The sequence below is a fragment of the Oenanthe melanoleuca genome, chromosome Z (genome assembly GCF_029582105.1).
Source record: "Oenanthe melanoleuca isolate GR-GAL-2019-014 chromosome Z, OMel1.0, whole genome shotgun sequence".
Taxonomy (NCBI): Eukaryota; Metazoa; Chordata; class Aves; order Passeriformes; family Muscicapidae; genus Oenanthe; species Oenanthe melanoleuca.
In genome coordinates, this window is record NC_079362.1 from 61,834,495 (window position 1) to 61,856,792 (window position 22,298).

Genomic DNA, 22,298 nt, shown 5'->3' on the forward strand with positions numbered 1-22,298 from the left:
TTTTTCTTTCCAAACTCCTTGTTTCCTTCCAACCTCTTTGGTGTAATATTCTATATATTTTTTTATGTCTCATATATTTTGGGCCATATTTTTGACAGTAGATTGATTGATGTGCTTAGATAAAAACAGTTATTAGATTTCCCCAGCCTTACAGTTATTGAGATTTCTTTTTCTTTCTGTATATTCTTTCTCCCATTAATGTCTTCTCAGATTATAAATTTTAGTTTATTGTCTCAACACCATGAGCTAATTCAAATGTAGACCCTTAAGAACTGAAAAATAAAGGTGCTAAATCAATTACAGTGAGGTTTAAAATTTTTTAAAAGTTTAACAATAGGGAAAGTTATACTTCAATATCTGGATTATAACTGCTTCAAAAGGGAAAATAGTAATTCAAATAAAGTATTCCCACCTTCACCAACTCTGAAAATCGTTTAGCATTGCAAACTCAACTATTGTCATGAGCCCTGCCACCTTACCTTACTCTCCCTAAAATGCTTTGGTAGGGATGTAATTATTTAATGCTGCTGGTGATAGTTGTTTCAGCAGATACTGGTGTTTAATGCAACCGAGAGGAAGGATCCAAATTAGGACCCGTGGGCAAGTGTTGATTGTAGCACTGTGTTGCTGATGTGATAATAGGTGCTAAAGAGTAAATTCTGTAATGAATTAGTTGGCTGCCTTGCAGCTTCTGTTTCTTTGAGATGGAAAGCTCCCCTATAGGGGATGAGAATAATGAAACAATTATTTAGATGGAGCATACCAAAGCAAAGATACTAACTTACTTCCACACTTTTTCTGTGTTTTTGAAAGAGCTGGTAGAAATATGTCAAGGAGCAGATGCAAGGAAAAACTTGCTTATTTGTCATCAAAATTTAGTTTTCATGTTTCTCCCTCAAGAATCATCACAACTTATAAATGCTTATGCTGCAGTATATTGTGAAAGGATTTCTGCTAACTGTAAACTACAAAATATTTTATGTAAGCCTTACACTGGAAAGAATAGAAGAAATTGCATATTGTATTGTAAAGCCTAGTGTTGTGTTTGATAGTTATTCAAGGGAAAAATAACAGACTTCAGAAAGTGTGCCCTATGACATTTCTTTAGTAAAAAACATGTGAACTAAAATGAAAACATAAATTGGATCTATCATGTTTCAGGGCCTTGTATCCCACATTTGCCCTGGAGTAAATATTCAGGAGGTGTTATAAGAACCACATGGCCAAAAGCAGATTCTCTCTTGTAGAAGGGAGTGTTCTCTTTGTTCTGGGGGGACTGGATCAGCCTACTTTGCTCTGTAAATTTAAAATATTTATCTGCATGTAGTGCTACTCTGGACTGAACTGGAATATAAATGTGAAAAAATTACTTTGAAGTAGCTCTCCATGGGTGGCCTTTTCTCTTGTGATTGGAGTATCCAAAAACTGAATTCTTGGAATATTTATGCCAGACCAGGTTTCCCAGAATAAACCCAGTGCAGATATATCCAGATGAATACCATTCATATACAGCTGTTCTTCAGCAAATCTTCCCTTTTTTTTCACTGCAAACCTTAATTAAAATGCACAGCCTTGTTCTTGATCCATATGATTTAAGGCTGCACAAAAATGTGGTTTGCACAAGGTGCATATTTTTGTCAAGGGGTCATTATCACAATCAGATTTTCTCAAGAGCACTGATGCTACTGCTTTTACCTGATGGGTTTTGCCATGTCAAATCTGAATTTTCTTCACACAGCTATTCAACATCTGACTCATTCCAATATTTAAAGTGCATCTGGAGAGAAGTCTCTACTGGGATGCAATTAGACATGAAAAAATGGCCATCTGAAATTGCACATATTTCTAAATGTGCTTACATTTATCAAACCTTGTTCTGGTTCACATAGTTCTGAACAAAGTCACTCTGATGCATCAGAAACTTGAGATACAGGTCTGTGTTTACCAGACCTGTGTCAGTAGTCTGTAGGATCTGTAATATGGATTCCCAAAATTCCAGATGAAGGAAAGAGGGTTTTATGATACTTCTTTTTAAAATTTGGTTATTTATGAACTTCTCTCTCCATGGAAATTTCAATATTTCATGCTTTCACTTTAATTTGAATATGAATAAAGCTAAAATCTTCCCTGTAAAACTGGAAGTCTCAATTTGCCTTCACTTCTGGTTAGCAAAACATGAGAAAAGCAGGAAATATATGGCATTATATTTTCTTCCATTTGTTTTAATGTACAAATTTACCTTCATATCTGAAATGTGTTTGCCCATTCTATTTATACATATAAGCCAGGGATATACACAATTCATTTGGGTGATGTATTTTGCCTCTTTTAAAAATATAGAATAATTTTCTTTAAGATTGCTCTCATCCATCTGCTTTCCTGCTCTTCCTGCTTTCTGCACACATACTTATTTGAGCACACTCAACTTGAATTAATTCATATAGAGGTCCAAAACTTTCAGAAAATTTAATCTAATAGAAATTGTGGAAAATATTTTTTGTAGGAAAATCTTTATATTCTCTGAAATACGCAGCATCTTATTTAATGTTATTGCTTATGAGTAAATTTTTAGTGTCTTCTAGATGTGTGTACAGATGTTTACATATTAATTGTAGCAGCAAGCAGTGAATACTTTTAGTATCAATAGCTTAAACTATTGAATGCCCTTTAAATATATTTGTTTTCTTTCTGCTATCTGGATTTTTATATAGGTTCATTTATACTTTAGGAGATATTATTGATGACATAAGGAAAAGAACCAAGCCCTATGGTGAAACTTCCTCTGGATGTATGCACATTTAATAATTTGTACTGGGTTTCTTTTCCTCATGTGAGGGGAAGCAATATTATCATTAAAAACTTATTAGTATTTCTCAAAAAAAACTTGATATAAATAATGTACTAATCTATCTAATTTAGCTGCAAAAGTAAAGCCATTTCCCCCTAAATTTCAAAAAAAGCATTATTAACATTACCTTATTTTTTTCTCTTTGTTTTGAATCACTGGTGTTTATTACAAAGCATTCATTACAGTCTCCTGTGAAGTGGATTGGAACAGAGAGATATAAAATATAGGGCCTTGTTTAATAACACAATATTCCCTGTATTTTGGTGTACTGCTTAAATGAGGGAGTTGCTTTGAAACAATCTCTCTGTAAGCCAGCAGTTGGCATTTGAATGAGATAAGAAAATAATGCCCATATTCTTCACAAATGACTCATGTTCCTTTTCCAATCCATCACGTTCACCATTTTAGTCACTGTGTTTGATCTTTTATATTTGGAAGACAATGAAGTTAGCTTGCACTTTGACAATAGTCCATATAATCAAAACAGGACTATCTACATTGGTATAGATAGGGAGGGAATTAACATGATTGGTTTTGAACAGCTGGCTACTTAGTAGTGATGTTTTCAAGTGGAGTGCACTCAGACTGCTAGTTCAGTTTTACAAAGAGTAATTGGGTACTGGTCAGGAATAAAGACAGTGTACCACTCATTTGTCACTCTTTCCAGTAGTATGTAATATCCCTTTGCTTATCTCTAATAGTTAAGGACTTTAAATTTTTCTCTACGATACAAGTAGAAAAGGTAAAATGGCAAACCTTACCTCAGCTAGATGTTGCTAGAACAATGTTAACAGAAGAATATTTGTGGGAGTTTCCTGTCTATTTTAATAGCTTTTTCCAGGTGTTCAGAAATTAAGTTCATCATCCTTGATAAAAACATTTGCTGGAACCAAAATAAAACTTAAGGTTTATGTGATTAGAGTATGCAAGAGCTCGCCCTGGAAGTGTACACTCAAGAGCAATGAGTTGGCATGCTCCATTTCCAGAAGTAAGGACAGATTTGACCCTGGAATGTTTGGACCTGTGCAGATATCTCTACATGACCTCTCATAACCTATGCTATTCACCCAAATGCTGCCTGTCCTGTGCCACTATCTCTGTATATGAAACACAGATGGAATACAGAATATTTAAATGTGCTTTTACCTTCTCGTTGCTCTCTAATAGTCATGGCTTTACTCTTGCAGGAAAACCATCCTGCTGCTACCTACACTTTTGTGCATATGAAACTTGAGACAAGAATTAATTTCTGAGTTGTATGAATAGGCAAGGTGAGGTTCCCATACGTCTTTGCAGTCTTGGCAAAGAAGATAAATGCTGAGAGGAAGTGCCTTTATACTTTACACTTAACAGTGTATTGCTCCTAAGTAAACCTGTTTTGCAGATCAATAAAATATCCTAAACCTAAGCCACTCTTGTTGAATTTTCGTGAAGGAAACCCTCCCACCCACACAGAGTGACATGGGGAGGAGAAAGAAGGAATGCAGCAGTTTAAATCGAAATACAACATCTGAGGTTGGGTTTTTTCTAAGCATGAGCACTGCACTCAACCATTGCAAAATGAGTTGAGGAAACATAAAGTTGGCATGTGTACAGATAAATAAAAGATGAAGGGTTTCTAGGCTTTAACAAAGCTTATTGTTTTTACTCTTTTGCTTTTAAAATCTTTCAGACTTGGAATAAGAAAGTTCTCACTGCTTACTCATACAGTAAATATGTGGACATCTGCCCAGAGACTATCTAGAAAATACTCTTAACAATTTTCTTATTAATAATAATAATTAAAGACAAAAAAATGCCACTTATGGTGGTGACACTGAATGCAAAATCTGAATTAGAAACTACATATGCATGTTATCAATTAAAAACACACCCAAATGCAATGTAATGTGTGTTTCTAATCAATAATGACTGTCAATTATATTTTAAGAGGTAATTAAAAAAGCATGGTATTTTACTGTTTTGAAGAATGAAATCTGCCTTGATATATATTCTCTGATGACGTTCCCTCCACTGAGTGACCTTGTTGCTTTTAACAGTTTTGACTGTAAAGGCTGGATTTGAAAAATACTTTCTTATATAATTTTTAAAGAAATTACGGGATTTTTAATGTAAACTTCAGAAGGAAGAAATAGCCATGTGATCTGAAATTAGATTCAGAGATTATATACAAAAACATTTGTTAAATGAAACTAAAACTTCCCTCTGTAATGTTTACGGGGGAGTTATGAAATTTCTCTTACCTGTAACTCAGCTTAAACTTGTCTGACCTATGTGCTTGGAGGATGCAAATCATGGTTGTGATTAAAAAAAAAAAAGATTGTTGTTTGTCACTGTTCAGAATGAGTGCAGAGGGCCATGGTTTGCTAGATTTATTAAAATACTCAAACATTGTCATGGTACTGGTTTTAAGACAAGCTTGACTGAGCCTGAGGCTCTATTACTGTGTTTTGACAAACTAAAAAAAAAAAAAAAAAAAAAAAAAAAGCTAAAAAAGGGCTATTCTTTTGATTCTACTTAACATTAAATAGATATGCTGTGAATTATCAGATTTTTAAAATCAATCTTGAAATGTAGCAGGTGCTCAGTTAACATGAATGTTCTAGCTAAGAAAGCTTTCCAACTGTTTGCATGTTAGATAATTTTTGAGTAAATATATGCTATTTTCCTTAGAATCTGAGTCCTTATAGATGTTTCTAATTTATCATCCTTCCCAACCTTTTACAAGCAATGTAAATGTCATACTTTCATTAAATGGATATACAAATATGTGCCCTGAATCCAAGAATTCTTTCTCTCACTGCGTGTTCTCGCTGTATAACTTAATCCATATAAGTAAATAATTATGATCTTTGCATTCTAAGTGTTCCTCTGTTCTCATTTGGAATCTTTTTTTGTCTCTCACCTACTCCTATCTGTGGTTTATGATACCATCTCACTGTGGTATGCTTACATTAAATCCAGTGTGCTGGAACAGAATTCACTGAGTCAAATCTACAGCACCTCTTACAGAGCCCCTCTGACTTTTGTCAGACTTGCAAGGGCAAACTCATGTCCTGATCTGACTGCAAAGTTCAATTGCAAGAGAAAAAACACAAATCATAAAATAAGACCAGAGATTGAGGGAAGAGGCTGCTGTAGGGAATTTTATTTTCTCCACTAGATTTGAGCTAGGGAGAAATGGGGTGTCAAGTCTGTCCATGAAAACAGAGGTATGCCCAGTAGGGAAGCTCAGGAAGATAATGGATGCAGCTTTAGTTGAATAGGATCCTGGGCAGCTTATGGAAAGAGAAATTCTCCCCTGGAGGTGATAAAGAACACCTGCATTAACATTCTACTCTGAATCACCATCTGCAGAAGTCTGATTTTTACTGACTGTGTGGGGAGCCTAGGGAGACCTGCCAACTCACTTAGCTATCAAAGTGAAGTACCTGAAGTCAGCTGAAGTGAAATTTTAGGATCCTTTCCCTCTTAATGCTGGGTCTCACAAACAAAACTCAGGACAAATGGTCCTGCAGGCATCCACATATAAACAATGAAAAACTGCAATGCACTTGTATTCTTCCTGTTCATTGTCCATTCCTGAGGACTGTGGTGCTCCTGCTGTGCCCCTGTCCCTCAAGCTCAGTTCTAGACATCCCTGGCCTCTCCCCAGGGTTTGTCCTCTGGCCTGGGCCATCTGCATCAGCTGTACCCACTTCTGTCAGAGTGTTTTATCCTCAGCATCTGCACTGAAGAACCTGGGCTCCTGTGAGCTACTCTCCAGGTGGATACTTTAGTTGCTCTGCAGGATAATTTTGGCAGGTCCTCCTGTAATCAAAGCATGTAGTTAACTCTTAATTGCAGTAGGAGCCTTTTTTATTTTTAATGTTGTATCTATGAAAATATCCCATGGGCTTTCCAAGCATTTCTAGTTACCATTGTTCTGTGGATGAAACAGTTTTTTTCATAAATACTTCTTATGGAACTGTGAGAGGGCAAGTTGGCTAAAAAAAGGTTAAACCTTCCACTAAACCAGACTTCTTAAAGCCCCATTCAACCTGGCCTTGATCACATGGATATCCACAAATTCTCTGGGCAAACTTTTCCACTGTCTCACTATCCTCACAGTAAAGAATTTCTTTATATACCTAATATCTAATCTAAAACTACTGTTTTTTAGTTTAAACCTACTTCTCTTTGTCTTATCACTACACACCCTTGTAAAAAGTTGCTCTTCCTCATTTTCATAAGCCCTCTCTTAGTATTGGTAGGCTGCTAAAAGGTTTTCCAGAGCTGCTGCAGGCTGAAGAATCCCAACTCTCTCAGCCTGTTTTTTATAGGAAAGATGCTTCATCTCTTTGATTATCTTTATGGGCTTCCTGTGGACTTGCTTAACCAGCTACAAAGTTGGACAGAGAAACAAGAGTAATAAAAAGACAAACTGAATGTATCCCACTTAATGGCTGAGCTATTGGGAGTTCATTCAGGTGGAACCAGCAGAGTGTCTGCTTGCAGTTTCCCTGTTCATTTCCAAGGATGGCAAGGGAAGATGCCCAGGAAAGATCAAACCACAGCAAGCATGGAGTGATGTTTCCTTCAGTTTTCAGAAATTTGCTATTGAGGGACTGAGCTGGTGTCCAGGTGTTTAACAGCAATCACTCTGTGTTCCATCTAGTAGTCTGGCCTGTCATTTTTGGACTGCATGTTCTTATCTGTCCAGAAGCACAGGTGTCACAGGACCATGGCTCTGGCAGGCTGTCACATACTGCAGTGCCAAGCTCACCTTGATGCCTATCCTTGACACTGCACCCACTCTGGGGTGGTGGTGCCTGAGAAAGCCCAGAGTGACCAGGTGGGCATGGACTGATGGCTGCACAAGGGAATCCCTGTCATTACATCCGGAGCAGGGACCTGTGTGCTCCACACCTCTTGGGTGAATGCTACAGGATCACTCAAGCACTCTGTTAACTCCCTCAGGGATGACAAAAGAGGAGCATGTTCCCCTTCCTTCCCCTCAGAGTTCATACCCTCAAGGTCACGATATTCTTCTCTATGGTTTAGATCAACCTCCCTCTGCTAGAGGAGGGAAATTAAATTTTTGTGAGTCACTAAGTCTGCCTTTCTTTTTTTTTTAAATGCCTAAACATCATTTTGTGGGTGGTGTTTAGGCTGCTAAATAATTTTTCTTTATATTATATTACCTTGAAAGTCTTGTAGATTCTAGTAAGCACCTGCAGTTTTAAGGCATCTGAGTTTAAGAAAAGGTCATCAGGAAACTCAGATATATTTTCAGAAAAAAAAAAAAGCCTCTGACCTAGATTCAGCCTACTTGCTTTGACACTGAGGTTTGTTCTTTTCATAGAGCCAAAATAGGTTTTCAGCTGCAGAACTATTTTGCTTCCTGCTGTCACTGCCTAATAAAATAATGCACAGCTTTTTGTAGGAGTAGTATTTGATGAAGGATTGTGATTTACCAAAAATGCAGATCAGCCTCTTGAGGGCTCAGATATTTAGTAAGGTAATTTTCTGAAGAACCGCAAACTAACCAGATGCAACCTAGAGTCTCAAAGGCATCAGGTTAGGAAATTTATTGAAAAACTGACAAGAAAAGTACCATCTAAGTGAAAAAAAATACTTAAAACCAGCACTGATCCTCTGCCTTAAAAAATACATTACTTAAATAAAACATGGTAAGAATTATATCCTTAGTCTAAGCAGAACAATACTTGAATTAGTCTATATGGTACCAAGCACCATTTTACTAGAGAAAAAAGCCTGTTTTTTAAAGCACTGAATTCAGTAAGTCACAAGTCTGAATCCCACTCTTATGCTGATTCTGTGTGTCAAAGTAACATTGGTTCACCTTAATTCATTTTTAAGCAGATTAAAACATATTCAGACTCTTGGTGAGTAGATCATATTAGATCATTTTAATTTACTGTAATCCACTATTTATTTTTTTTTTCCCTTAGGGCACATTCTTAAAAATATTTACAGAAGGGAATGTATTTAACTATAGTATGCCTATAAATAGAACAAGGAGGAAAATGTGTCTTGGAAAATGTTGGAATGTTTTGAAATATTCTTAGTGAGAAACCATTGGAGTGCTATTATTTTGTGCATGTCTGTCTATGTACTTTCCAAATTGTGTATCAAGTTTGTCTAGATACTTCCTAATGATGGTTTTTTCTGCCACTTGTGATGTTAGTTGTTTCCTGCCTTTTTAAATGTGGCTTCGAAATTCCTTTGATTCATAGAGTATGGTGACAGCACTCAGAAAGCTCAGTGTCCACTTCTAAACCATATAATTTCCATTTGTCATTTCATTTGGGATTGGATGCTTCACATAATTTGCTGTCTAGTCTGAGTTGTTCACGTAGCAGAGAGGATGAGTTCCTTCTACCAAGTTTCCTTTCCTAAATTGGTTGCAAATATTGTCCATGATGGTGTAGATTCTTCCTAACAGTTTTCAGTAAAGCTATGGAGTCACGAGCCAGGTTTATGTCACTTCACTCCTTCAACTGTTTCCCAGAATTGCTCTATATTAAGACCACATTATCATCAGCCTATTCTTGACTATCTAGATAGCTACTGTTAAAAATGCAAAGCTTTTCTTGGTGATTGCATTGTAAAAGCATTTCATAAATGGTTTGATTCGATACTTGAGGTTTGTTAAGTAAACTGTTTTACATTATATCCAGCTGCTTTCATCAAGTGAAAGGAGCAGAACAAAGAGATACTTTGTCTTTAATGCAAACTGAATTTTTACTTCTACTGAGCCGAGTTATTTTATGAACAAAGTTCCTCATCAAAAATGCTTCCTTGCAGGATTTATATATTCTCTTATTAGATATGCCACTCTATTGGCTTTTTCTTTCTTCTTTTCCTGTAAGAAAGTGTTTCTTTTTAAGGTGTATTGTCTGCCCAGAAGAAACCTGTAGATACACTTGTAATCACTTACTGTGACCACACAATACTTACTGTGATTAGAACGTTTTTTCCTGTTGCCAGGCAGTGTATATCTGTTCCAGTCAGTCCCTTGTAAACAATGGCACTTAAGTTTATTTCAGGATAAAAAATCAGAGCAGTTTGAACATAATCAAAATTTGACTGCATTATGACAAAGAAAAACAAAATCCAATTGCCTCAATCAGATTTTTAATTTATTTGATAAATCTCAGTAAGGGCTTTGTTCACTCGAGAAGTGTATTAGCAGATAAATGTTTGATATTTTCTGCATCAGGAAAAATAATCAAAATAAAAGGAAAGATCTGCCATGCTACATGTTTTTGTTTGATGGCTAGTGCCAAAGCCAGAGCACCAAAAAATGAACAAGCTGTAATGACAGCAAAGTCATATAGCTACTCTGAACTGAGTAAATATATAATAGTTAGTCATTGCTCCTCCAGACAAACTTCTTTTCCTGTGGAATGCAATGCCAAACAATTTCTAATTTTTTTCCTGCTAGTACTGCTCTTGAAAGTATATGCTGAGTCACTTACACCATCTGTTATCTGTGCACGTATCAGCTGAGAGAAATGTTCAGAAGTTTCTGAAGACATCTGCGTATTTCACTGAGCTTACCAATTCAGGGTTTCTCTGTTTTAAATCATACATACTTGCACACTTCCTAAAATAGGCTCTTCTTCCTTGCACTTAAGAATTTTAGAACACTGGAATTTTTAGTCTTCCAAGTCTTGTGCCACCTTGCCTTTGTTTACTAGTTTTAGAAAACAAGATATTCATAGTAGCAATAGCTGTGATAAGAACTAGAGGTTTTACATGGTAGTGCATTCACCATTGCATGAGCTTTGAAACAGTAAATATTGGACACTTTTCCCATTGCCCAACTTTGTTATTCATTGTGAATTCAAATTTCTTTAAAAGCTGAAATGCTGAGATGATACTTTGCTCCAATTTACTGTCTGAGATTTTAACTAATGTGTAATTCTAATGTACTGTATGATACCAGAGGCAGGAAATTATGCAGCTTCCTGATGGAAGGGCATGCAAACTATAAGTCTAAATATATATATATATATATTCAATACAGAAGCCCAGTTCTATAGTTCTATTGTCATATTATGCACATAGCTGGTTGATACAGGGAAATAATCACATGGCCCTTTTTATAGCTATGTCAGACATACCTGGTAAAAATTTTGTTAACATGCACCTATAGCCTTTTCTTAGCACGCCTTTTTGATTAGTTAAATTACAAGTAACTCTTTAATTTAAGAAGTCATCTAGAAACAATTGAAAATAATGACTTGCAAATAAGTATATAGCTACAACTTGCATAACCATATATGGCTATATAAGACATAAATAAACACAGTTTAATTGTCCTGTTGAACAAGACTTATTTTTACAGTAAATTTGACCAGCAGTAGTTCATGTCTCCCAGATTTTAGGCAGATGTTTCCTCAGGGCCCCTGTTGTGTCACAGTCTCTGCCACCATGCAGACAAGGATGCTTTATGCTTTCTTCAACCTCTTAAACCCTAATTTTACATTCATTTTGTGCAATGACTTCCTGTGACAATGCTAAAACAAGAGGGCTTACTTACGGGCTGTCTAGCTGCCTCCATGGTCATAAATTAGATTAAAGTGCCAAATTTTGATGGGCACTGGGGCAGGACTGGTTTAGGAGCTACCTACTGTGTCCATAGAATAAATATTTCTTGGGTTTCAGCACAGGACAAGCTCGTGACAGCAGCCTGGAAGGAGGGGTTCCTCACCTACACCAGCTCCAAAGTGCAGCTGCTGTTCCCTGGGAGAGTTCTGTGATAGACCAGGGGCATTTCTGAAAGTGAAACCGTGTGAACCAACTTCTAGAACTTGGAAATGCTTTCTGATACTTTTTAATCTACTAGAATAGAGACTGTCTATGTCCTGTCAAGATCCTCCTTCAGATAGTCCTTCCTTTCAGAAGAACCTGGAGACATTGGTGAGCATAAAAGACTGGGGTGTGAATGATGAGACGAATTCTTTCAGAGGGGAGAGCTACATCCCCACTTCTGCTACAGTTTTGAAGGGAGAGTGAGGATGAGTTCAAAATCCTTGTAGAAACAATTTATCTTAATTATTAAGCCAGTCTTTGCTCCATGATTGCAAAGCATGCACATTGTCACAGACCCATTTCTGTGTCACCTGCAGTAATTGTGACGTGAAAGAAAAAAGGGACTGAGGCAAAAATGAGGAAACCGTTACTGTCTGTGCAATAGTCTCCTTGGTATGAGATTTCTAAATCAATTTATATGTCAGTGCAAGGATATGGCTGAGGGAAGATAAGCTGTGCCTGAGGGAATTACTACAATATGGGAGTGGAATGGATTTGTCGTATGACAACAAAATTTCCTGATGAAAATCTCCACAGATTATATGGTAAAATAGAAACTCTTTTTTAATCCCATTAGAAAAATAATTTTACTTTTATTGTTATCCTTAGAAGGTGCCATGTGGCCTATCTGTGATTTTTTTTTCTTTTGAGATGAAAAGTTAATATTACAAAAAGATATTTGTAGCAGTCTTATCTGAAATTATGGACAAACATATCCTTTGGTGAAGGAAAAGGCTTGGACACAGATTTTTAGGGATCAGAAGTGCCCTGGAATTAATGTATTCTTCAGTACAACTGTGAACTTAATGCATATAGTTACAAAACTAATGGAAAATGATCAGTGACCATTCCTGTCACAAAAGTGACAATTTCTTAATGTCATCCAGCTAGATTATGTAATCAATCCTTGGATAAACAGCTTTGGTGTTTTTCACAATTAAAGTCTTCAATAGTTTATCCAAATTAATGTCATTTAATTTAAAACTTTTTAAACCGATTACTGCTAATCTGGAAACAGTGATCAAGCCATTGTCAACTCAGAAATTAAATGCCCTTTTTATTAATTGGTAGGCAGTTTCTCAGCTTGTTTTTTGTTTTGCTGTTGTTGTTGGGGATTTCTAATCTATATATTAAAAACAGAATATGTTGGGAAACATTTTATGTGTAATCATATAAATATTATTATCTAAGATTGTATTAAAGGAAAGACACCTGTATAAAACCAGGATTTTCTGTTTCATAGAATGGTCTTTTATTAACTCAGGTATACTATCTGTGAACATGTTTTCAGAGATTTCAAGATGCAGGTGCAAAATTACTTCTTATTAAAAGAGAATACTGCTGTAGGCTAGCAGAGAAATGGTCACACCTTGCTTTTTAACAGGAAAGAGTTGGAACAAGGCTGTGGAAAATTCCAACCCTTCACAATGAAACAAAGTTAGTGTTATTCCTGCCAAACCCTTAGGTTATGCAACACTAATAGGACAATAATTAAATAATTAATATTTCATTTAGTAACATTGGCTGTAACATATATGATGTATAGGATTTGACATTAGAATCAATGTTATTTTTAAGTGGTTTATATATGGAATAAATCATTGAACAGCACAAGTAACTGTATTGAAATCTGCACCCTTCCAAATGGTATTTGCTGACCAGTATTTTTAAAAAATGAAAACTAAAAAGACCAAGTTTTGCACCTGATTTTACATGAGCTCATCATTCCTAAAGAAAAGAAACAAAAACACATTGGCAAGCTATTTTTGGCAACTAAATCCTCAGACAAATTCAAGCTGAATTCAGATGCTTTGTCAGTCTTTTTTTTTTCCTCTTAAAATGTTTCTACTGTCTGAGGATCTGCTGCTTGGAACCATATATTCACAAATGTCTGAAATCTGCCTAGCCTCTAACATGGTCTATAATAAGTTACACAGTAAAAGCTGATGCTCTTTGTATAAAAAAATTGCCATTTGAGATGGCCATGACCTCCACTCTGGATTCAGGTGCAGTTGTGACTGACCTGTTGGTCACACTTTGGTGCATATCTATCTATCTCTATCTATATCTATATCAATACCTATCTATATATATCTGAAAGGTAGATATGTAGTTAAATGTATGTTTGTTTATTTTGTTGTGAATTTTTAGTTATTTTTTTATTTATTTCATCTTATTGCCACTTATTTCCTTCTCCTAGTACCTCTTTACTAGTATTTAATTGATTTTTCACTCATCCTGTTACTCTGTTAGTAGGAAATATTCTTTGTATTTTGTTTCTTATTGCTGCTTTTCCATTTTCTTATTCTTTCTTAAAACAATGGTGTTTTTTCTTAAAACTGTGATTCACAGACCTGGAAAGTATCTCAGTCAAGAAATAAAATCCATTAGTGTAAAATTATAGTTTTATAGAAAAGTATTTTAATTGAAATTCATCACACCAAGGATATGATGTAAAATATTCCTAGGCAGGATCATTATTAATTTTTGTTTTTGTTTAGTAATTATGATAGTTATGCTAATAAATTAAGGAGCAAGATCCACTTTGTGGAGCCCTACAAGAACTGGAGGTTTGATGTTACAGCCTTGTAAATACTGTGGTTTTAATAACACTACTTGTAGATTTTAAAGACTCTAGGTATATTTCATCCAGCATGCAGTTTATTGTTTTTCCCAATATAATCTATATAAAGCACAGCTGCCAAAAATTTTTATACAGGTCTCTAAAAATTTCCTAATTAGTTTTTTCTGCACAAGGACTTTGATGACAGCTGGAGGGAAAAGTCTTCAAAATAAAGATTGCTGTAATTTTTTTAAGTTGCTTTCCTGAGAAATAGGGAATTTGCATTAGAGTATTTGTAGTGACCCCAGAAACAAGGAGCTTCTGTGCTCAAACCAGGTAGTTGAAACCTGAACTGGACAGTTTTGGGGAAGCTTCTTCAATTCATTCATTTCTTGAATATTTTTTAAAGGCCTGAAACAACCTTATCGGTTGCTGAAACCTACCTAGCTTCCAGTTATCTAAGATATTTTTTCTTTTTTCTATTTTTTTTTCTTTTTTTTCCTTTTTTTTTTTTTTTTTTTTTTTTAAGTACAGACACTCAAAGCCTATTCCTGATCTATTTTTATGACCCAAAATTTTAACTTGTGAAAAACCAACTGCTCACAAATCTGAAAAGATTTGACTTACAACATGATACAAGTGTTAAGTACAGAGAAACCATTAATTTTTAAATCATTACATTGCTAAATAACTACTAACTGTGTCATCTGCAATACAACAATTGGCAGCTTATTTTCTGTTACCAGTTATTTAGGCTAATAGGAGGTCTAGAAAAAGCATTTTAATAGATGTGAAGCACAAGGATAGTTAGTAACCTTGGCATTTAAATGGCAAGAGAGCAAGCTTGCAGCTCTTTGAGAAATTAAAGCATTGGAGTACAGCTTGTATCGGTAGAAGAGAGACACAAATATTGTTACGTCATACATAAACTTCATATATAAATGCTACTGCTGATTTGAAGATCTATGTTAACAGGTTTATTACTTTTGGTCCTGTATATTAGACACTCTTCTGTACAACTGACTAATCTTTCTCCCATTATCCCAGTTCCTCCTTCTTTACTTCTTCATTTTTGAATTTGTTGTCAGTTCTTTTTGTGGTAAATACTGTGTTTTCTCATGTGTGCTGTGTGCCTGCAAGCACTGTTTGTCTCCTTGTTCTTGTTTCGTTTTTTGTCTTGGAAAACAGAAAAAATCTGACAAGGAGTCCCAGGGCTTTTTGGAGTGTGTTAAGATATCTGCTTTTTGCTGGGAGCAGCCCCTTTGACTGTCTTTATGTAAAACTGAAGAGGGGACACTGCCAACATCTTTGCAATTTTAAAAGCTTATGAGCAAGAAGTTATGTCCTTCTGATCTACCAGAGAGACTGGAAAGCAGTATGTGCACATCAGAAATGCAGGACCTAAGCACCACCTTTTTTTTTCTGAGCTCACTTTCACAGACTGTGACTCTGAACATAGGTTTGCTATGATGCAGAATAAACAGACTTCTTTTCAACTGAGATTATTCTCAGTTAAAAAGACAATATTACAAAAAAAAAAAATCAGGATAACCAGGCATTACAATACATAATACTTGTTTTGTTTTTTTTTCTGTCCTTGAAAAGTGAAAGAAAGCTAGTGAGGTAAATATGGTTATGTGTTAAAATTGAAAGTTCCAAAAAGAAAGAAATAGGGCCATTGGAGTATGTACATTAAAACAAAATATCACTTTAATGTGCTTGATAAGTCTGAGTACTCAGCTTTTTCTAATCCATCTGCCATGGGCTGTAAAATAAAATTGACCTTCAGTCTTCTTACAGTTAGGATAGCACCCACATTTAAGAATATGATCATGTATAAAAAAAGTTAATTTTAATTCATCTCACTGTGATAGGTATTATCTGTCAGAATCTCTGACACTTTATCTAACAGTTAATTTAGAAGGAATTCCTCTGCTCAGACACAGAGGGTACATTACCAGACTACTCTTTCAGAGGCAGCAGTCTATGATCCCACTACACAGGTACAAAAGTAATTTTCTGTCCAGCTGCTCGCAGGCTCAGTCACGTGTCTCTTTTCTTGCAGAACGATTCCTGGGGAAAGCAGTACTCCTATGCCCTGTTCAAAGCCATGAGCCACATGCTGTGCATCGGGTACGGAGCCCGCGCCCCCGTCAGCATGTCCGACCTCTGGATAACCATGCTGAGCATGATCGTGGGGGCCACTTGCTATGCCATGTTTGTTGGCCACGCCACTGCCCTCATTCAGTCTCTGGATTCATCACGACGACAGTACCAAGAGAAGGTAACTCGTTTTCCCATGACTCCCTGAGTTCTGGAACGGATTAACGGGATGTTTTAACTCTGGAAAAGGCAGTGCGACTTCACATGAAATAATCCAGTAGTGTGTGAATCCTGTGGTAAATGTCATTGAACACCAAGGAGCTCAGAACACTCCATGAGTTCAGTATATTTTTGTAGGAACCTACTTTGCTTAGAGAGCAGTCAGTTCTTGATGTTCAACTTCCATTAAATTCTTCTGTGAGAACTCTGTCCCTTGCTTTGTATCCTTTGCTGCCTTCTGTAGGTATTTGATCTAGGTAGCCTGAACAAGGGCATTGACCTTGGGCATGTCTTCACAATTTCCTGTCATTCCTTTGGAGTGCACTTCAGGGATCACCCTTGAAAATAATGGTCCTTAAATAAGGACCAGACCAAACCAATTGGTCTTGTTTGTAACTTCAGAGAAATGCTCTCAAGAGGTCTTCATTTGCCTAGTAACTGTGACCTCTCCAAGGTCAAAAAGGTTTGTGGCCAAAGAAAAATAGACAAATGTTAGTGGAAGAGAGTTCTTTATGAAGCAGGAAGTAAATGATTGTTTTATTCCATGCAAGATTGGAATTAAAAAGACATTAATAGGTACAGGGTTGGATATTTCTGAAGTAAGTCCTAATTAAAACTGTCAGTTGTGTAATAAAAATCAGAGACAAGTGTGGATGAAGGCATGAAACTGGAAAATACAGCTAGGAATTATGGCATAAGGAAGAAAGGATCAGAATGAACTTCAAGAAAGGACAAAAAGAATGTGAAAAATTACTGAGACACTGAAAAGATGACAAAATTCATTATTATAGAGAATGGGGAACTGCAGTAGCCATGCCAGGGGAGAGGTCAGATGAGCAAAATAGTGAATGATCAAAGTTCACATCAGTAAATAAGAAACACAGCCTGAGCAATAGTATTTGGCATGTGTCCATAACAAGGTCCAGAAAGGCAAACAGGGCAGAAATCACAGTATGAAGTAACCCAGACCTGAGGGAGAAACCTGGCAGAGACTGAATAGCCAAGAGGGTGACCCTGGCATCTGCTGAGGATGAAGGGGAGTGACCTGAATTTGCTGGGCAAGAAAGAGGGAGGGAAAAAAAATGGGATGGATTGGGGGATTTTCTTTATAAGGAAGCAAAGAGGGAGGAAATGAGAATGTGTGGGTGAAGAAGGGTTTATATACAGTTTTGTTAAGCTCAAATTGCAACAAGATCATGGGTTCAAGGTATGAGAGACAGGAAGAGGTACGGGATGAGCCGTAAGTTAAGTGACAGAAAAATTAGCTTGTGGCTGACAAAACAGCTGTTCAAAACAAGTTTGCAAGCAAGAAATTTCACACACTATAGTGTCATAAAATATAAGTGAGAATAAGAGTTTTAGAAAGAAAGTAGAGATGATCATTAAAGCCAAATGAGTTCTGTCAGGGACCATGTGAAACCCCCTTATTCATCTCAATATAATGTCAAAGGGCAATCCTGTAGGTTACCTAACTCAACTGGCTCATTGGGTCTGTTCTGTGAACAGAAAGGAAAGTAATTTTTCCCAAATGAGACATTTCTAGGAAGCTGTGGGACTGAAATATCATAACCATGGGCATGAAGTATGACTGCAGTTTCATTACAGGTTTGGGTCAGCATATATACAAACACATATACGCAGATCTAAGAAATTAGAAGAAATGTCACTATTCACCTGAAATCTTATCCTAATGATTATCCTCAGACCTTCCTGGCTGCAGCTGTATATCACAATATTTTGAGCATCAGAAATATAGTACATGTGTAAAGATATCCATGTATTTTAAACTGTTCTGAGCAAAGCCAGTCTCATTTGCACTTGTTTTGTAAATTAAAACCCAGCAGCAGTCAGGCAGTATTGCATTTCTCATCTTTTTGCACAACAGCAAACAAAATTTTTTGTTTATTTGGTTTTTTTCTCTGATTTTATGCACACACTTTAATAAACATTAGCATAGAAATATCCAGCATTCTTCAGCTCCTGCAATTCTCAACACAATCATTTTTTCCTTTTGTTTTTACTTCTTACTTGTTTCTTGACTTCAGAGATGAAGAAGAGCATGACATTGATAATCAGAAATTTAAGAAATGAGCCAGAAATTGCATATTTTTATGCTTTAGAAAAAATGCTTCTTATTTTCTGGAAGCTATTCTTATGCTGGTTATTAAGGGCAGAGATAAAGGATGTCTTGAATTAAGAATTTTTTCTACTGATTTCTGAGACCGTGGACCCTGATACTTATTATCAGCTCTATCAACTATACAGACTTGTCTGTACATTCTTAGCCATTTCTTTATCATAGTTTAATCATATTTTAAAATAAATCTTTGATTATGGCATAAGAATTATATGTCATTACTAAAAATTCTTAAAGAGTATTTTATATTTTTCTTTACTCTGCAAACTAGATAAATAGGCATTTCAAAGTCCATTTTATGGTATCCATTTTGTCGTCATATTTTCTAAAATATTGGCAGATAAAAATGTTTATACTTCATGTATCTGACACTTGAGAAAAAGTTAGATGAAATTCTAGCTACAAATTTTAGAGTTTTAATATGCTCCATTATCCATTTTTGCATCAGGAGAGTAAGACTTTTTTGGGTTTTTTTGGGGCTTAAGGGCTAGAACCAATTTCTTGTTTTAGACATATATATCTAGGATTGTATATTTATTGGCTCTATTTTTTCCTTGTAAGAATTATGTAAAATAATAAAATTAACATGAATTGCTAGGCAACATAGAATGATAGTGGAGGTAAGAAAGAGGATGTTACTTGATTCTTCTCTGAATAGCATCATAAATGTATCTGTGGAATGTGACTAATTAATAGAAAGTTCTGGTCTTTCTCACACAGAAAACAGCCAGAAATAAATTATTTGCTGAAATGTCCCTAATTTGGATCCTTCCAAAGCTCAAGGTATCCGAAACTAGAACAAACATAGTTCAAAATGGAAGAACTACACACAGGAAGAGAAGGACAATATTTCATTATGCCAAACGTCAAACACCACCTAAGAATTTGGCCTGTGCCAAGCATTTCATGCTCAGAGAAACCAAAATATAGTAAGGAAGCAAATATTGCTCCAGGTTTACTCTTATGGGCAAAACCAAAATGTATCAGAGAAAATTAAGAATTCTATAAGCGATCAGATAAAAAATGAGTGGACAATGTAAACTTGTATACTGAGAAATGGTACACAAAAGAATGCATTGATACATTCTGGTCAGTCTGATGAAGTTCAGGCTTTTTTCTGCAGAAGGAGTGGAACTGTTCTCACAGAAAAGATACCTCTCCGATTTAATACATACATCAGCTCCAGGTACCAGTTAGTGAAGGACTTATACCTGACAAAGGAGAGGGATGTCCGAGTCAGGTATACTCAATCCATATTCTCTTTACAGTAAAAAAATAAAGTTTGATCATTCTACCTTAGAAAAGGGCTGAAAAAATCAACAAATAAATGTCATCTTAGCACTCTGCTTTCTGACTTTGGTGTAAGTCAGAGAGAAATGCAGTAATAACTAAAAGCAGTATTCTCCGTGGCAACACCTTTGACATTTTCAAATGTCTAGAAGTCAGAGCATCTCAAAGATTTTTGCCTTTGCAAAGACAATATTTATTGGAAAGAGCCAGACATGCATATGCTGAACTTGTTAACAATATAGTGTGAAACAAAGAAGGCAAAATGAACAATCACTTGACAAGGAGGTGAAGATCATTAGTTAAATATTTCTTCCTTTAGATGTTGGCAGTTCCTAGCAGGAAGGTGTTTGCCTAATGCTGTGAATGTCAGAGAATTTTCATGGTTGAAGATAGGGTAATATTTTTTTTGTTACATTCTGTCATAGGTAACAAATATCCAGGAACAACAAGCTAATAAAGGCAAGATTTGTAGTAGCATACAGATTGTCTCATAACATAAAGATTGTTAAATTGGTTTGATAAAATACCAGATATTAGCTGGGGAGGTTATTATTTAATTTTATTTTAGTGATCCACTTTCCTTATCCTATCATTTTGCATATTTTGTTTATTCTCTAATAGAACTCAAACCACACAATGTGTCAAAAAAAGAAGAAATAATCAGACCAGTTTTGCCAATTGCAAGTAATATGAGAGACATAAAAATGTTTAATTCCATTTCATTCATATAGGAAATGGAAAAAATTACAACTATCTCCAGTGTCCCAAAGGACATCTTCTAACCCCATATTTCACTTTTATTTCATCTCTTAATTTATGATCTTTTAGCATGTCTTCAGTTAAATCAGTCTAGTTCAAAAGAAGAAAAGAACTTAAATGTACTTTTTAACAGAGGGAAATCAGTAACTGTATATAAAGTTAATTTAAAAGCAACCAGTAAGTTGTAAGTAATAAGCAACTATTACACGATTATGTGATATTATGCATTTTTGTAAAGAAACATTGGGATTTGAAGCTCAGATTGCCCAATTTTCATTTCTAAAGCATCAGAAGAAACATTTAAAAAGGAGTAACAGAATTAGGGCAGCTTTAGATTTGCAGCATGAAGCCTTGCCCCAGCTTTTCAAGCCTGTCCCTCTCAGCTCAGTTTGGATACCCAAACTACCCACGCAGTCCTGGGGCGATGCTCCAAGTAGTAGCAGTGCCTTGGGGTGCTGTGTGGGATCTCCCACTTCCCTGCCCCTCCAGGAGGCTGGGGTGTGTGCTCCACACAGCTGGGGCCCTCCCTTCCAAATCTGGGGGCCACCTCTTCAAGCCTCCTTCTCTGAGCAGTTTCAGGGTGCAGTGGATTAACTCTAGGCTTGGCAGGCACTGAATGGCACACAGCACTTCCATGTTTTCTTGAGTTTCAAGCAATTAGAGGTTAAACTGAAACTGGAACAAGGAAAATAACAAGTTCTTGGTGTGCTACTTAGAACTACAGTTCTTAGGAAGAATTTGTAGAAATTTTTGGGTATTTGTAACTTTGTCATCTGTAAGTATCAGGGATTTGTGCATATCCACGTGAGTCTGGGAAAGGGCTGTTCTGGTCATGATGGAAAGGAAGAGCTATGGCAAGGCCAAGACCACATCACTATTTAACTCGACTTACACCAGCTTGTGGTATAAATATATGTTACACTAAATACATACATTAAATACATATATTAAACTCAATACAAATATCCATTCTGGACTCGAGTCAGATGAAATAGAGTGAAACCGATAAGGAAGACACACAGCTGAACTTTCAGTAGTGGAATTACAGAATGTTATTCCTGGATCTGGTCTGATCTGAGCAGCAAAGTACTGGTTTCTAAGTTCAGTAGCTTTTCATGGTTTCCACATGGTTTTTAAAAATGGAAGTCGTGCTTTTCTGGTGCTGATGGTAGTTTTTCAAAAGTCTGACAATTCGTTCACAACTAACACAAAAATGTTCTGTGATTCTTTCCTTAAAAAATAGCCTGTTTTCATTTATAAAGCATAATTTTAGCAATAAGTCTTGTCGTGTCACTGCTGAAGAAGATGAGCACTTGGAAGATGAATCTTGTATTTTTTATGCAGCACTGGTACAGCATACTTGCCACCCCAAAGGGATTACTTATTTTGGAAAATGAGGGGTAGTTTAATTTATCATGGAGTTATACCTACTTGGAAAAAACAAACAAAAACCCAAACCCAAAATCAAAACAAAAACAAACAAACCAACAACCTCCCCACCCCCCGGAAAAAAAAAACCAAACCAAAGACAAAACACAAAACAGGAAAATAAAGCA

General features: G+C 35.9%; 1 protein-coding gene across 1 annotated transcript in view; it reads left to right on the forward strand.

Moving 5' to 3' along the window:
• HCN1 (hyperpolarization activated cyclic nucleotide gated potassium channel 1) overlaps positions 1–22,298 on the forward strand; it is a 191,075-nt gene that overhangs the window by 106,684 nt on the left and 62,093 nt on the right. Inside the window, exon 4 of the mRNA XM_056513653.1 lies at positions 16,300–16,518. Within this exon, the coding sequence (XP_056369628.1) occupies positions 16,300–16,518 (219 nt within the window). The remainder of the gene's footprint in view (positions 1–16,299; positions 16,519–22,298) is intronic.